Source organism: Leucoraja erinacea, chromosome 26, assembly GCF_028641065.1.
Source record: "Leucoraja erinacea ecotype New England chromosome 26, Leri_hhj_1, whole genome shotgun sequence".
In the NCBI taxonomy this organism is placed as follows: domain Eukaryota; kingdom Metazoa; phylum Chordata; class Chondrichthyes; order Rajiformes; family Rajidae; genus Leucoraja; species Leucoraja erinaceus.
Window position 1 is genome coordinate 7,882,939 of NC_073402.1, and position 16,195 is coordinate 7,899,133.

Here is a 16,195-nt window from a genome sequence, read left to right on the forward strand (position 1 = left end):
GTGACTTGGGGGCCCATTCAATCCCACAGTGTCTTTCATGCCGACATGGGGTACAAATTCACCGCAATGGTAGTGCTCTAAACCAGCGCGTTCCACAGAATCACACTAGCAAGCTGATTTAATAGGCCATTAATTTACAGCAATTGAACACTAAATCCCTTCCATTTGGCCTATAAATTAGTCAATGATTTAAAAATCATGTTTTATTGTGAATTCTTGTGTGAATGTTCTTTGGACACTTTGGCTATTTAAAAATGTTTATCTTTCCTTCAGAAATGGATAGATGTTTAGATCTAGTAATTGAATTTTGGAATTAGCTACAATTGGGTTAACTAATTATATGCTTTAATTTCAGGTCATCCGTAGGATTGTTTAATATTTGTTTCAGAATGCTTCAATCTATAATAACTGAAAATTTCTTTCAGTTCCCTTAATTTTTAATAATTATGCTAATTTCCGAGTATGAAAATGGCCATAACTTTTTAATACTGAAGATATGAAAGTGAATTAGGTGTCAAATTAAACTTATTTTTATGCGTTATCCGATGGGATAAATTGCAGACTTGATTATTTTGTAACATTGCTACATAATTCACTATCATGAGTTATGTTATCTTTGTCCTTAACTTCTTTCTTACCCGATCCCTATAAATTCCACATTTGAGATTCCTTCCCATGAAGAGTTCTTTCCCGTACCCACCCCCCACCAGTGGAAATTCCTCGCTGCACTTCCCATCAAGCCCCTCAGAACCGTACATTTTTCCGTGAGAAAACCTCTCATTATGTTCAGCTGTGAGAGATGTACGTTCAATATTTCACCTCCAAGTTCCAAGGATGGACCAATTTAGTTACCTCCACAGTTTCCGTCTCCTGCCCCACTCCCTTCTCAAACACCAAAACAATTTAGCACTCCTGGAATTGGCTCATTAAAAACCAAGCAGCAAAGTTTTTCCTCATCTTGCGCTGCATGCCCTTCCCAATAAAGGCAGCATTTGCCTCCTTAATGACTTTGCCAGTCAGAAGGTTGTCCAGATCGCTAAGAGCACCAACTGTTTATAGCTTAGCTTTTCCATTCTTCCTACCAATATGGCTATCACCATTCCTACCCTGGTCGTATAACACGTGCTATGTCTATGACCCTATCCTGACCCATATCCTCCTTGTGACTTTCATAGTGGCCCATCTCTATAAGGCAGACAAACTTCGAGACGTTATACTTGTGTGTGTATGGATGACAAATATCCATTCAAGTGTCACTGCATAAATGGGAATTGTTGAGTCAAGGCAGAGTCAATAACACACATATACAACTGGTGACGCTGGCACAGAAGTTTAATTAAAATTTAACACAATGCTTTGAACCTCAGCAAAATCACAGTTTGAGGGAGAGTCAAGGGAACTAAATTTAATGACAGAATGCCATTTTAGACTAGGGATGAGACCACAGTAACAAAACTGAACACAAATAACTGGAGAGATACAAATCAAGTTAAATTCTGGACAAGAGTGACTTTTAACGAATCTTAGTGATAAGGTAGTCAACAAATATTACAAAAAATAGTGCAGCCGTCATACTCCTCCCATTTCATGTTCCCCTCCCCTCACAACTATTTACTTCTATGTATAAAAAAAAATCCAACATACTTCCTGCAGCCGAGAGCATGTCACTTTTTTAATAATTTTTTGATACATACATAAAAAGATACAAAATAAAGGGATTAAGCAAGATGCAATAGAGAATGGGGGTTAGGCACAGAGTGGAGGTGAGACAGCTGATTGTCAATATAAAATGTACTTAAATGTTTAACCAATGTCTGTTCAATAACATTAATTTCAAGGTCTAAAGCAACAAGTGACTCAACATTTAAAGTCAGATGACGAAAGAATCTCCCAATAACAAATAAAAAAATCAAAAGGAACTTAAATCCATTCTTTATTAATATGTGTATTGCGCCCAATTTCCCAGTTGGGAAATTCAAAATTTTTGGGGGCGGCGGCAGGAAATTGGGACAGAAGAATGGTGGATAGTGACCAGGTAACACAAGTCTGAAGCCATGCCATAATCTGGGGGAGGGGGGTTGTTGCCCGTAGGCTCAAGTTTTAATGGGACCATTTATGGAGGAGGTATCACAGAATGTAGACTACTTGCCTACATGGACAATCGAACTGTATTTCAAACGGCAGATCTGCACAGCAAGAGTCCTCTTGCAAGCACTCCCAATGATCCAATACTCCACAATTCCAATCAGCACCACCTCGAATATTTGCCAGAAACGAGCAAACTAAATTAATTGACATCTTTTGCTTCAGGTAAATATTTTTTTGCAGATCTGTTAAATTTAAAGAATTATTTGAGAACAGTTGAATCTCCCCATTAATTTGAATCTCAGTTCCTAATCCTTGTCCAGCCTCTCTCAAACCATTCCAATTATATTTGCTAACTGTGGCCAGAGGAAGGGAGGGAGGGATAGAGGGAGAAAAAAAAAGAAGAAAAAAAGGCCTTGCCAAATATAAGAAGCTGGCACAAATAATGCTCTGAGCCAAGTTAAAACCTTTCTTCCTTTTTCAAGTGATTTTTCTCCCACCTCTCTCGCCCTTACCCCTTCTCCAGTTCTTTGCTCATGATCAACGCAGTTCTTAAGCAGCATTTAAATACATAGCCTCTTAGGCAGTGTAATGTGATCAAGAACAGAAATACTGGCTGGATCCCTTCCACTGAGCACAGTGATAAAACAAGAAATAGAGGCCACAGCAATGGCCAGGAACCAGCTCAATGAATACACTCATTGAGCCGTCTCAAACTCACAATCTAAAATGTAATGTTTCAATTTAGACTATTGCTGTTAGCAAGCTGGGAGGGGGGGGGGGGGGGGGGGGGGGGGGGGGGGGGGGGGGGGGGGGAAGATTGGGGCCGAGCACACGGGTTTAAAGTGATCCTTCTGGGCATTAAGTTTGTTGACTCGGGCCATTTCATACCTGAACTATCAGAAATATTCACAGCTGGTTCACACCTTTTGATCAACACTACAAACAAACAGCGAATTAGGCCCATGAAGAACTGCTAGTTGCTTATTTAAAAAAACAAAATCAAAAAAATATAGAAACCACTCTCGCCGTCAATCACATTGGTAATAAAGCATAAGCCAAGCGTCGTAACCAAATATGGAGATGTGCAGATTGCAAAAGGAACTAGTGAAAGGAAATGAAGGAGAATCCTTGAAACATGTACCACTATAAAGCTGGCTTCAAAAGTGAAAGTGTTTTAAAACCCATAATGATAAAATAAGCATGCGGCAATATCGGGGGCTCAGAAAAACAACAATTTGGGAAGAAATTTCTTCTAGATTGCAGAGTGCGACTTGTGAAGGGAGTACTCATTTTCTCCTTCCCTTGTCAGTTCACATTTTTTTGAAGCAGTTTCCTATCACAAACTGAACCCAGTAGCTCAGGAAGGCTTGCAAAGTCGATCTGCACAAGTCGCATCAACATGCACTCTTATATATTGTTTTAATGTCTCTAAATACACGGGGGTGGGGAATCACAGCCCCAGGGCAACCTGTGGCGTTATCGATGTCGACTCGTGTGGTATTACGACACAGGTACGACGCCCGCACCGCACTTTATATAGTAAGTTGCATTAAAGACAAGATGTTTTTGGTCCTTTCAATCTCAAAAGGGTCCTATACCCTTACCCCCACCAAAACAAATAACCTACTACACTGTAAACCCTATAGAGATCTGGATGAAGAAATCTCCTCTGATCCTAGTGATCAGCTTCTATACTCAAATCAATGTACTGTTGCCATGAGATAGGCCCAGTCCTTTCACCTCTACTGTTCCAACGCGCCCATATTTTTCTCTTCCTGGGTGGCGATGCCAGCAATTTGCCCATCCTCCTCCTCCTCTTCCTCTTCCTCCTCCACGCCTTCCTGTCCACTGCCTTGATACTTGTCATGTGTCCACTTGGGGCTGGTGTTGGACTTTTTGTACAGGAAACGACCTCTGCCTCGCTGGAAAGCTCCGCGACCCCTTTTGTTTGCCCAGTAGTTGTCTCCTTCTCCCTCACGGTCATCATGCTGCAGAGGAGAAAGTAGGGCAGGGAGGTAGGGTGGAGGGAACAGGGGAGAAAAATTATAGCAAGTGTAATTAAATGCAAATTATCAGCATGGTCAGCCTTTTAATTCAATCTATTCAGAAAGTCATCAAGCATTTTACCATCTTGTGTAGCTTCATAACGATTATATGGGAATGCAATCATGTCTCTGATGACACACAGCTGATTAGTCCCTCAGCCAGCCACCCTGGCCTCGTTGGTAGAGATCTCCTACTCCCCTTCCCCTCAGAGAAGATAGTAGATTCAACCCTCAGAGTCTAGAAGGGCAATTCAGTACGACTGAGAGAGCAGCAAACTGTCGTAGCTTTTCACGGATTAGTCACACTGCTGTCTCTGATCCCCCCCCCCCGACTCCCCCTGGCTCCCACCCACCACCAGCAAAACAGAACTTCTCCAAGTATCTCTTTCATAAGGTCATGAGTGATAGGAGTAGAATTAAGTAATTCGGCCCATCAAGTCTACTCTGCCATTCAATCATGGCTGATCTATCTCTTCCTCCTAACCCCATTCTCTTGCCTTCTCCCCATAACCTCTGACACCCGTACTAATCAAGAATCTATCTATCTATCTCTGCCTTCTCAGCCAACACTCATTACAGATGATCTGGTTTTATATCACAGCTGCTTGCCTTGGTTACTACATCCTTTCCAATAGTGACTACACTATAAATGTACTACTTCAGATGCGTTGCACTTTGGTATTCATGAGACCAGACAAGACACTAAACAGAAACATGGAGACACAAGGGACAGCTGCTGTTGGAAGCTTGAGCAGAAGACAAATTGCTTGGTGCACCCAGTGGCTGCCTATATGTCAGTGAGACTAACAGCAGACTTGGCGACGACTTCGCCAAACATTTGCGCGTGACTGCCGGGACTAGACGGAGCTCCCACTTACAATGTATTTTATTTCTCCTTCCCATTTGCTCACGGACCAGTCTGTCACCGGCCTCCATTGCCAGAGTACCTCGTATTCCGCTTGGGTAGCTACAATGTAATAGCATAAGCACTGAATTCTCTAATTTCAGATAATCCTCTTTCCTTCTGATCTACCCAGGCCCTCTCACTCACACCCTTCTTTCCACTATTGTGTTAACTTCTTCACCTCCTTCTACTCATCACCCACCCTTCCCACTCCATGTCCCCCTTCCCACCCCCTGCACCACCATTCCCACCTACCTATCACTTTCAGCACATGCCCCACCCCATTTCCTACCAGTTAAATCCATTCTAGTTTTGGGGAAGGGTGCTGACCCGAAATGTCATCTGTTCATTTTCCTCCATGGATGCTGCCTGTTCCGCCGACTTCTTCCCGCAGTTTGAACTTTTGCATCAACAGACAAAATGAGTTCCCATAAGGAAGCAGGAATACAGGGAATCAAACTAACGCGCATGACAGAGGACGATGGTTTGATACTGTAGCAGAAGCCGATATTTACTATTAAATGAACACTGCTGTAAATTTAATGGCTCTTGCCAATTATATTCGAAGTGTGCTTCAGCTTTAGCCAGTGCCTCTACCAATTAGCTCCCACAAGTATGTATTCTTTTGGGTTCACATCACGAGGACACAGTCACCTTTGCATTCCCCAGGTAGGGTGGAAAGACAATTGACATAAAATAAGGCTCAATTACTCTCTAAGCAACAGGATAATCCATTAACCCCCACCAAACTAACACACCAATTAGATTTTGCTTAACTCTCTGTCCCAGCATGGGAAAAAGAATGACTTGCTTGGATTAGTGATAAATTATTAAATCCTATTAAGCAGTTACACTTGTACTTTACCCTCTCCCCAAAGCTGCTCAGTGTCACTGGCAACCCACAGGTTCGATATTTCCATTACAGATGTTTGTACAAATTTGCAGCAATAGCTATATCAGCAAGTGGTCAGCATTTTAATACTGAGGTGAACTTCCAACAGAAAACTCTGGATAGAAGCATCTTAACCTTGATAGATAGACCAAGCCTCAAAATGAAACCCTGTAGCACATGGCCAATATGATATGGTAAAAATTGGGTCACTGCCTGATGGCAACTGTACAAGATTAAGGTGCTTCCATCCAGAGTGAGTCATGGATTATAAAGATTTGCCCATCTGGATTGTGAAACTTTTAATTGATTGACCCCCTGATTCCGACTAGCCTCCAGGTTTCCATGTGCCCATCACCCCTCCAGGGTAGAAGTGCTTCCTGGTGTCACTACAAAACAGCCTTAGCGTACATTACACCCTATTTGCTCTGTAGGCACAACTTACGATTCAGGACTCAACTATTTCGCAGTGACATCAAAAACACTTCTAAATACAAAGACACAAACCTGCCACATCTACTCTATTCACATCAATCACTCACTGTTTCAACTTGCTGAGCTCTTGGGGGGAGAGGGGGGGGTGGGGGGGTTGGACACCTGCCTATCCCTGTGTTACTTAGGACATTGTCTGAAATCCCCTCAGCACAGACTGAACATGGCACTGACCCAGGCCTGAGCCTGGATGCTTGTGGACACGTACCAGATAGTACTTTTTGCTTTTTGGCGTGTACTCGGGATCCCAGTCCTCTTCACGGGGTCGCTTTTGGAAGGTTGTGTTACCTGGGTTACTGCTATTGCTGGGACCAGGAAACGCTCCCCTGCCATATCCTCTTCCTCTTATTCTGAACTGCTGCATTAGCATAAAAAGGAAGGCGTGATTGGGACAGGTATTCAACTTCAACGGGTTACATTTTCAGATCTTGATGCAAGTACCAGTGACAGAGAATGAAACTGACTCAATGTACCATGGTGACAGGTGGAGGTGGCTTTCTCACACTAACTTGGTCATGCAACTCCACCCAAACACTGCCATTTTATGATAGTGCCCTCATGCAGCAAAGGATCTCAATTCTCTGAACTCCTAAGCACTGTCTAGTCGAGAGAGAGAGTAAGAGAAAAAAAGAGAAAAAAGAGAGCAAAGAATGAAAGAGATAGAGAGGGGAGAGAAAGCGGGAGAGATGCATTCAAGCACTGTTTTGTCATGAGAGAGGGAGAGGGGGAGAGAAGGAGAGAACAGGAGAGTGAGGTGGGGAGGTGAGAAAGAGAAAGAAAAAGCAACGGGTCAAGTCACAAAGGCCAGAAGTAAAACCACCCCAAAACCCTCTCTCTAAGTATCACTTCTAATTGCTAAACAACTGTGGGTTTCTACTTTGGTTCTCTGTATAAATTAGGAGCAAATATCACGCAAGCTGGAGGTCAGACATGGGCATTAAATAGAAACTCTGGATGGAAGCATCTTAACCTTGATATCCAACCAAGATCACTATTCCCAAAAAATCAATGTGGAACTCTGTGCCACAGTGTCAATACAGAGTTAAGACTTGGTCAAAGCCCACAAGCAATTGTTTCCATTCAAGGATGAGGTGGTTCCAACCAGAATCATTTGAAGACACTCAACTCCAATCCTGGGCTCTAGAAAAGAAGGTACATTAATCACATTTCTATACAAGAGTTAATAACTCTCAAATCACTTCAGTATCAGACTGGGCGATTCTGGGCCAGATTTGAACACAAACTCAGTCGCTTAATCTGAATATTACAAAAAGCAGTCACCCGTTTTGTCCAAAAATTAGAAATCAAGGAAGTCCTAATGCTAGAGATGTGACGGCAGAAGGCACCATCAATGCTCAGTGTTTGCTTACAAAAACTCCACGTGCTCGGCCTCGAGTCGGTGGGCCGGTGAACTCTCTTGTCCCAAGGCGAGCTTTGTTAAAGCCAGGAGTGGGTTCTTCCCGGCCTGCCCCCTCTTCTCTTTCTTCTTTTGCCTCGTGCCCCGGGGAAGAGGAAGAAGATGAGGAGCTTGAAGAGCTGGACCTTGCTCTGGCTTTCTTGCGCTTCCTGTTCAAAGTTACATAAACATTTAAAACGTTTTTTTGTTAGAACCAATGTAGAACTGTGGATGTTGGTTAAAAAGTGGGACACAAAGTGCTGGAGTAACCCAGTTGGTCAAGCAGCATCTCTGGAAAACATAAATAGGTGATGTTTCAGACTGAAGAAGGGTCGCAACCTAAAATATCACCTATCTACGTTCTCCAGAAATACTGCCTGACCTACTGATTTATTCCAGAACTTTGAGCGCTTTTGTTTTAAACCCATGTGTTCTCAAGCATTAATTAACACTTAATAAATACCATAATCTGTTAAGAGATTCAGCCTCATCCAGATTAGACATATGTAGTGAGATCAGAGACAGCAGTAAGAATGATGGGGCTGTATTATGAGGATCCCCCAAATGTCAGTAGAAATTAGGAGCAAAATGTAGGGAGATCACAGGTGGCAGTAAGAAATAAAGTGTCAAAGGTGATTTTAACTTCCCGCACATTGGGAATTTATTGACTGAGAATCTCACACTGCGAAGGTTTGAACTTGTTGGAATTTCTTAAATATGTCCAGGAAAGATTTTGTAAACGATATGTATAGAGCTCTGTAAGAAAGGGCGCAACATTAGACCTCCTAACTTGGGAATGGGGCAGGGCATGTAACTGCAGCATCAGCAGCAGGAACAGGTTAGGACCAGTGACCCTCAAATTATATTAGTTTTTAAATAGTTACGGAGAAAGAAAGGTCTGGTCCATAAAGCCAGTCCTAAACTGGGCCATTGGACAGAAACATGCATAGGTTGACTGGGAGATGTTCTTCACAGGTAAAGGGAAGTCTGGCAATTGGGAGATTTTTTATAAAGGTGTGATTGGGAGAGTTCAGAGACAACATGGATTAAACCCTTTTAACCCTTGTTAAAGTGCTAGTCAGAAAACAAAGACATTCACCAAGTATCAGCAGCTGGTGTCAAGCAAATCCTTGGACAAGTACAAAAGATGAAGAATAGATTTTTGGAGAAAAATAGGACACGAGATAGGATTTTCCTGTCTTGCCTGACAAAGCTAAGAGATTCCACAAGTTTCTTAAGAACGATCTATCACCCTCTAACTTTGTCATGCTGGCCATCAGTAAGAGCATCGAGTACAGAAGTTAGGATGTTGTGTTCCAGTTGTACAAGAAGTTGGAGAGACTGCACGGGAGTATTGTTTTTAGCTTTGGTCACCCTGCTTTAGGAAAAGTGCTTTTAAGTAGGTCCAGGGACTGAGTTATAGGGTTAGGGACTGTGTTATGGGGTGAGGTTAGGCAGGCTAGAACCTGGAGTGTAGGGGACTGTGTGGTAGGTAACCTTAGAGAGATTTAAGGAATCAAGAGGGGTATAGATGGAGTGAATACACCTTTTCCCATGGTTGGATAATCATTGACTAAAGAACAAATGTTTAAGGTGAGAGGAGCAATTTAATAGGATTACGGAAGGCTGGGGGCGTAAGGGCAACCTTTTCACACATAGGAGGTACATATGTGGAATGACCTTCCAGACTATGTAGATTGAGGCATGTACATCAAAAGGTAGTTGGACGGGTGTGTGGATAGGAAACGTTTTGAAGGGATATGGGTCAAATGCAGGCAAATGGTTAGATAGGTATCTTGGTTGGGCATGGGTGAGTTGGGTGAAGGGTCAGTATGACTCAAAATGAAACAAAATTTCAGCCGCACGAGATAGTATCTCACCAGATTCATGACTACTGTTTCCCCATTAGGTAAGGCCCATGTAGTCATGGAAAGGAGAGACTGAGCGGAGACATGTGATCCATTGGAACGAAGGAAATGAAATATTACCTTGGCTTTTTCGATTCCTTGTAAGCTTTAGCAACTTTTCCAGATTTTTCCTTTGAGCGCTCACGTGAATGACTTGAATCCCTTGAGTCTTTGGAACTATCCTTTTTATGCTCTCCTTCCTTGCTTTTATATTTTCTACGTTGCTCAATATCTTGGCGAAGGTCATCCATTTCATCCCTTAATTTTCCTTCTCCCTGTCGGGTTCAATATAAAAACAAGTGCATTTAAAATAGACTCCTGGCGAAGGAGGTTGAAGAACCCAAACCTCTTCAGGAGATGACAATGTGGACTCACATTTCCATGACTTACTCTGCAATTCATCTGACTAGCTTCACAGTAATGCTGTAGCACACCTGGCAATGTGTGCACAGCCAAGAATTGGTTGGAATTGGTTGCAAAGCTGCAGATATGGCCTTTACTCCCTAGTTTTTTTCTTAACCTCATAGTCAATCTCCAGTTACCTGCATTGCAAGTATAACCCCACATCACAATATAACAATCTGCCTCAAAGTATGAGGTCTAAAAATCTATATCATTCAGAAACACCACAATTTTTCTTTGCCCCCTTCTCCTGAAGTCTTGTGCTTTTCAGAATATTTTGCGAGTAAAAAATAAAATAATGGTCGACAGCAAGTAGATTTGAACTCATGTTGACATAGATGATAAGATTCAGGAGTGCAGAATTTATAAGCCAATAAGTGACCTCTGTAAACATGACCAGAAACATGATCCACATCATTGCTACTCCAGTAAACTATCTAGTTCCTTCTTTATTATTCCAACTCCTGCAGTGGGTAAGAAGGGTAGGCTCCTTAACTTGTAATTTCACTTTCCATTTCCTCACCGGTACTACTAGTTTGTTCCACGCAAGGCATCCCGTCAATCCCACCTTGGCCTTCCACAAACATAGGGTCGGACGGCGTGTTGGAAGAGACTAAAATAACACTGTAGATGTTTCCTCCCCCTCCCTAAATGTGTTCCTCATTCCAGTCACATTATCATCAGATACCTTTGAACGAGGACTGATGGAGCTGGTCCATAATTTGAAAACTACTGAATCAAGGTGGTGCCCTTTTAAGAAATGTTACTATTGTAAACTCAGTGATGCGTCAGGAGGGATATGATTGAAATAATCATTGATTGGAAACCAGGAGCCAAAGGTGAAGGTGACTTCTTCAGTCACCAATTATTGGAAAAGATCAGTCCAGTCCAATAAACATTGACTGAAGCAATTAAACAGTTGAATTAGCTTCCACTTCAGTAGGGAATAAAGGGCGTAACCAGGAAGTTAAATTAAAATTTGGATTAGATCAGGATCAAAGTACGCTGAATGGTCTCTTCCCGATATTATATCCTATTCTTCCACCAAGGGTGATAGGCAAACACTTGTGAGTGCTGGTCTGGTCACTTCACCAATTTGCATTCAGATGTTGCTTTCCGATTTGAAGCAGTTGACATAAGAGGTTACGGTAACCAGATCTCTGCATCTCTTGAAGTCATAAATTCTCAAAACACAGCGAGAAACACGAGGAATTAACTAACGAGTTTGGCTTCTCTGCATGATGATCTACATCCTTTTCTGTTGCAGTGAAATGTTTTGCCATGGTGCTGTCAGAGGAACTGCCATGGGCTGTGCCTGCCTCCTTATTCATTCTCAGCTTCAAGGAGCAATCTGTCTCTCTCTTTACATCAATTTCAGTTTTGTGCAATTGGAAAATTATCCACTGACAACACTGCAAATGAACAACAGCCAACATCTTGCAGTGTCTCGGAGCCAGTTAAGAGTGACCAGATGTTTAAAAAGCAAGGCCCCGACCAGCTCAGAGGAGCCTGCATGCATGAAGTGTATAGGTTTTGCAGGCCAAGCAATGTTCTATCACAAGTAATGCAGTTCTTAACTGCCAGAAGAGCTTTGGCAAAAAATAAATAAATCTGGTCCACAAATACTGGAACGAATAGGATATTTGCACATCTGGAAAATAATTCTGGTACAAATGACATCTTGCAGGTTCCACCCACCTCTGCTTTTCAGGCTGTCTGCTGACACATGTCTAAAATTATGAGTTCAAGGCTCAGCGCAGCCAGCATTTCCCCTTTCTCCTTATGTTGCTGACATGTATTGAGAGTGATTTCACTAACAGCCTTTTTGGTACCTACAGCATGCCTCGATCATGAACATCACTGTATTTGGTCATCTCTAGGAAGTACAGGCTTTGAACCAACAAAAGGAAATGCAAATATTAGAGCGAGCTTGACAAGTTATGGACTGGACTAGAATTAAACCCCCAAGAACACAGCAAGAGCAAAGAGAAGTGCAGGCACATAGAGAAGGTGAAGGAAAATAGAGTTAGAATTTGTTTTGTGAACTATCATGTCAATGAAAATTCTTTCCCTCTGAGGAGTTCACTCAGCAACTACTTTGTGTCTGGACTCAGAAACCCATGTGTCTACAACTAACATGTAGCTCCATTACCAGAATTATTAAGTATAAATGAACAGGGGTCGGAGTGCACTCAGCAAATCCAGACGATTTTTATCATCGAGTAAGCTATGCCCATTCATTAAAATGTATCTCTGCTAGTATAGCTAGTAGATCCCAGGTATGTTTGACCTGCGTCGCCAGTCTCCACAGGCAGCAGAGAACAGTGCGTACACAGTGATCCAAACCAATTTGACGAGTCAGCCTATAGCTTACAATATGGATTACAGTGGCGCTGATGTTTTCCATCAAATGTCAGCATTGTATTTAATGTAATAACTGGATTGGAAAAGAGGAAAGAGCTGCAGTTTCCTTCATATTCACTATACAATTCAAAACTATTTATGAATATAGGCATGCTGAGAAACCTTTCTCCAGTACTTATAATGCATGGTAAGGGGGCAGGCAGTTTAGTCCTTCACGTACTCCTTTGATCTGGTTTATTAGTTGAATCATTGTCCAGACACCAGGTCTAGGAATCAGAATGGACCCCATACCTAACATATCTTATTTTGTACGCCACTCAGAATCTCTTTTCGTACATGTAAATAAATGGCATAAAAATCAAAAATTTATTCTGAATTCCTATGTTATTTTTATAAAATACATACAGGCTCTGGAGACAGCTAATGCCACAATGGCCTAGATTCATTTGTTAATTTTCCAAGGAGCAAGACATGGGTACAAATATCCTAATACTACATCAGGGATGACAAAACAGAATTCTTAAAATGTCAACTACATTTGAAAGTATTAAAATTTTCTTCAGAAAAAAATCCAAAATACTTACAGCTCAGTCAGAAAAGTAGTTTTCCTGCATCAGTCACTCGCATTTTTTATATATTTTTGCATTTTTCTAAAGATTTTTTTTTCCAAAAATGTCTCCCAGTGTCTCAATCTCACCTCAACAGGCTCTGACAGCATTTGCCATACTTTTAAGCACGTCACAGAGGTGAGGATTAATTTAATAAATTAAACACTTTGCAGCTCAGTTTTTTTTAGAACAATTGTTTTGGGGCCTTAAAAGAAAAACACAAACTTATGATAGGAGAAACTTCAAACAAAAATTAAGTTATTTGCATTACGCAGTCATTACCCGATATCCATGCATTAAAAGCACAAAACACATCATTAGTAAAATCATAACTGAACACCAAGTTACCTTATAACTGCTTTCCTTCGGATTCTTTATGTCATCACGGAGATGCATGCGTTTCTTTAGAGCACTGGGTGATATATCAATCCGCCTTAAAAATTGGAGACCAACATCAGAATGAAGAATAACAAAAGAGCAAACTCCTTAAAGATGCCGCATTAATTTTGAAGGATGGGAGGCAAAAAATAAAATGTCGTGCTTAACAAGAGGTTAACAAGAGTACAAGCAGACCTACTATTTCAGCTATTCGGTATCGGTATTGATGTCTCTAACACCGAGTGGGTACAGCACAGCCAAATGAAGAGTTTGAACAAGAGCTATTGTGGGCAGCACAGTGGAGCAGCTGGTAGAGCTGCTGCCTCACAGCGCTAGAGACCTGTGTTCGGTCCTGACCTCGGATGCTGTTGGTGTGGAGGTTCCATGTTCTCTCTGTGACCGTGTGTGTATCCTGCTCAGTTTCCTTCCACATCACAAAGACATGCGAGTTTGTAGGTTAATTGGCCTCTGTAAATCACCCCTAATGTGTAGTAAGTGGATGTAAATGTGGGATAACATAGAACTAGTGTGAACAGATGGTCAGCGTGGACACAATGGGGCGTGTTCCCATCTCTTTAAATAAAAAGCCCAAGACTCTACCTCTGCTGTGTTTGTGCTCCAAGTGGTCCACTTGTATTTCCCCTGGGACTGTTTGTTTACTATTTGAATTAAACTTATTAATTCACAATCGATTAATGACTATCAGGAATAACATTGCACTGAATTGATTTTGAAAGTGCACACCAATTTTACTTCCAAACTTCAGAGGGCAAAGAACTAATGGAAGGTTTGCTAATGCCACACGGGAGGGTTTAAACTAGATTGGCGGGGTGGTAGGATCTGGTGCAGGACAGAAACACGTGAGAGGCTAGAAGCTTTTGGTGTGCTAGCCTTTGTAAATCAGAGCATTGAGTATAGAAGTTGGGATGTAATGTTAAAATTGTACAAGGCATTGGTGAGACCAATTCTGGAGTATGGTGCACAATTTTGGTCGCCCAATTATAGGAAGGATGTCAACAAAATAGAGAGAGTACAGAGGAGATTTACTAGAATGTTGCCTGGGTTTCAGCAACTAAGTTACAGAGAAAGGTTGAATAAGTTAGGTCTTTATTCTTTGGAGCGCAGAAGGTTAAGGGGGGACTTGATAGAGGTCTTTAAAATGATGAGAGGGCTAGACAGAGTTGACGTGGATAAGCTGCTCCCATTGAGAGTAGGGAAGATTCAAACAAGAGGACATGCCTTCAGAATGAAGGGACAGAAGTTTAGGGGTAACATGAGAGGGAATTTCTTTACTCAGAGAGTGGTAGCTGTGTGGAATGAGCTTCCAGTGGAAGTGGTGGAGGCAGGTTTGATTTTATCATTTAAAAATAAATTGGATAGGTATATGGATGGGAAAGGAATGAAGGGTATGAAGGGCATGAAATATGGTCTGAGTGCAAGTAGATGGGACTAGGGGAAAAAATAAGTGTTTGGCACGGACTTGTAGGGCCAAGATGGCCTGTTTCCGTGCTGTAATTGTTATATGGTTATATAAGTTGGTATGGAGGATGGTGTGGGAAAGGTTAGAGGACAGAATAGGCAGGTGAAAGGCAGAGAGCGAGGATGGATTTAAACTGCACGTATTTTAATGCAAGGGGCTTGACGGGTAAGGCAGATGAGCTTAGGGCAAGGATAGGTACGAGCGACTGGGACGTTGTAACTCATGACTGAAACCTGGTTACGGGTGGGGCAGGATTGGCAGATCAATGTTCCGGGGTACAGGAGCTTGAGGAGAGACAGGGGCGAGGGAAAAAGAGGAGGGGGGTTTGCATTGTTGGTAAAGGAGGATGTCACGGCTGTGTTCAGAGGACATTATGGACAGTTTGTCTATGAGGCTATATGGGTGGCGCTGAGGAACCAGAAAGGGATGATCACTTTGTTGGGGGTGTAGTCCCCAAATAGTTAACAGGAACAAATGTGCCTGGAGATTGCAGGTCAAATAAGGTTGTTGTCGTAGGGGTTTTTAACTTTCCCAATATAGACTTGGAAAATCATAGTGTGAGGGGTTCAGATGGGGTGCAATTCCTCAAAAGTGTTCAGGAAAGTTTTCTTAAGCAGTATGTGGAGGCCCTCACACGTGAGAGGGCAACGCTGGATCCAGTATTGGGAAATTGGGAAGGGCAAGTTAATGAAGTCTATGTGGAGGAGCCTTTTGGGACCAGTGACCACAGTTCGATTAGGTTTAAGATAGTTATGGATCGGAAAGGAGAGGGTCCATGTGTTAAAATGGTCAACTGAGGTATGGCCAACTTTGAGGGTATGAGAGAAGGTCTCGCTCACGTTGACTGGAGCAAGTGGTTGGATGGGAAAGGGACATCGGCTAAGTGGGATGTTTTTAAAAGTGTACTAAAGAAAGCTCAGGATGTGTACGTCCCAGTTAGAGTGAAGGGCAAAGCAGACAAACTTACGGAAGCTTGATTGACGAGGGAAATTGACACGTTAAACAACAAGAAGGATGCAAGGGACAGGTATAGGCAGCTGGGATTAAGTGCATCTCTGGAGGAGTTTCAGGAGCTAAGGAGTAAACTAAAAAAGAACATCAGAAGGGCAAAAAGGGGCCAAGAGATACAGTGCCCTCCATAATGTTTGGTTCAAAGACCCATCATTTATTTATTTGCCTCTGTACTCCATAATTTGAGATATGTAAGGAAAAAAAAAAATCACATGTAGTTAAAGTGCACAT

General features: G+C 42.1%; 1 protein-coding gene across 5 annotated transcripts in view; it reads right to left on the reverse strand.

The window, feature by feature from the left end:
* Positions 1-1,314: 1,314 nt before the first annotated feature.
* Positions 1,315-16,195, reverse strand: part of LOC129709621 (thyroid hormone receptor-associated protein 3-like) — a 112,443-nt gene continuing 97,562 nt past the window's right edge. For 4 of the 5 annotated variants that reach the window (XM_055656086.1, XM_055656084.1, XM_055656085.1 and 1 more), the window contains 5 exons: positions 13,444-13,528; positions 9,803-9,996; positions 7,789-7,984; positions 6,627-6,776; positions 1,315-4,076 (listed from right to left, as the gene is read on the reverse strand). In XM_055656086.1, the coding sequence (XP_055512061.1) occupies positions 3,831-4,076; positions 6,627-6,776; positions 7,789-7,984; positions 9,803-9,996; positions 13,444-13,528 (871 nt within the window). In that variant the 3' untranslated portion in view covers positions 1,315-3,830. The remainder of the gene's footprint in view (positions 4,077-6,626; positions 6,777-7,788; positions 7,985-9,802; positions 9,997-13,443; positions 13,529-16,195) is intronic. The other variant, XM_055656088.1, reaches the window with a different exon arrangement.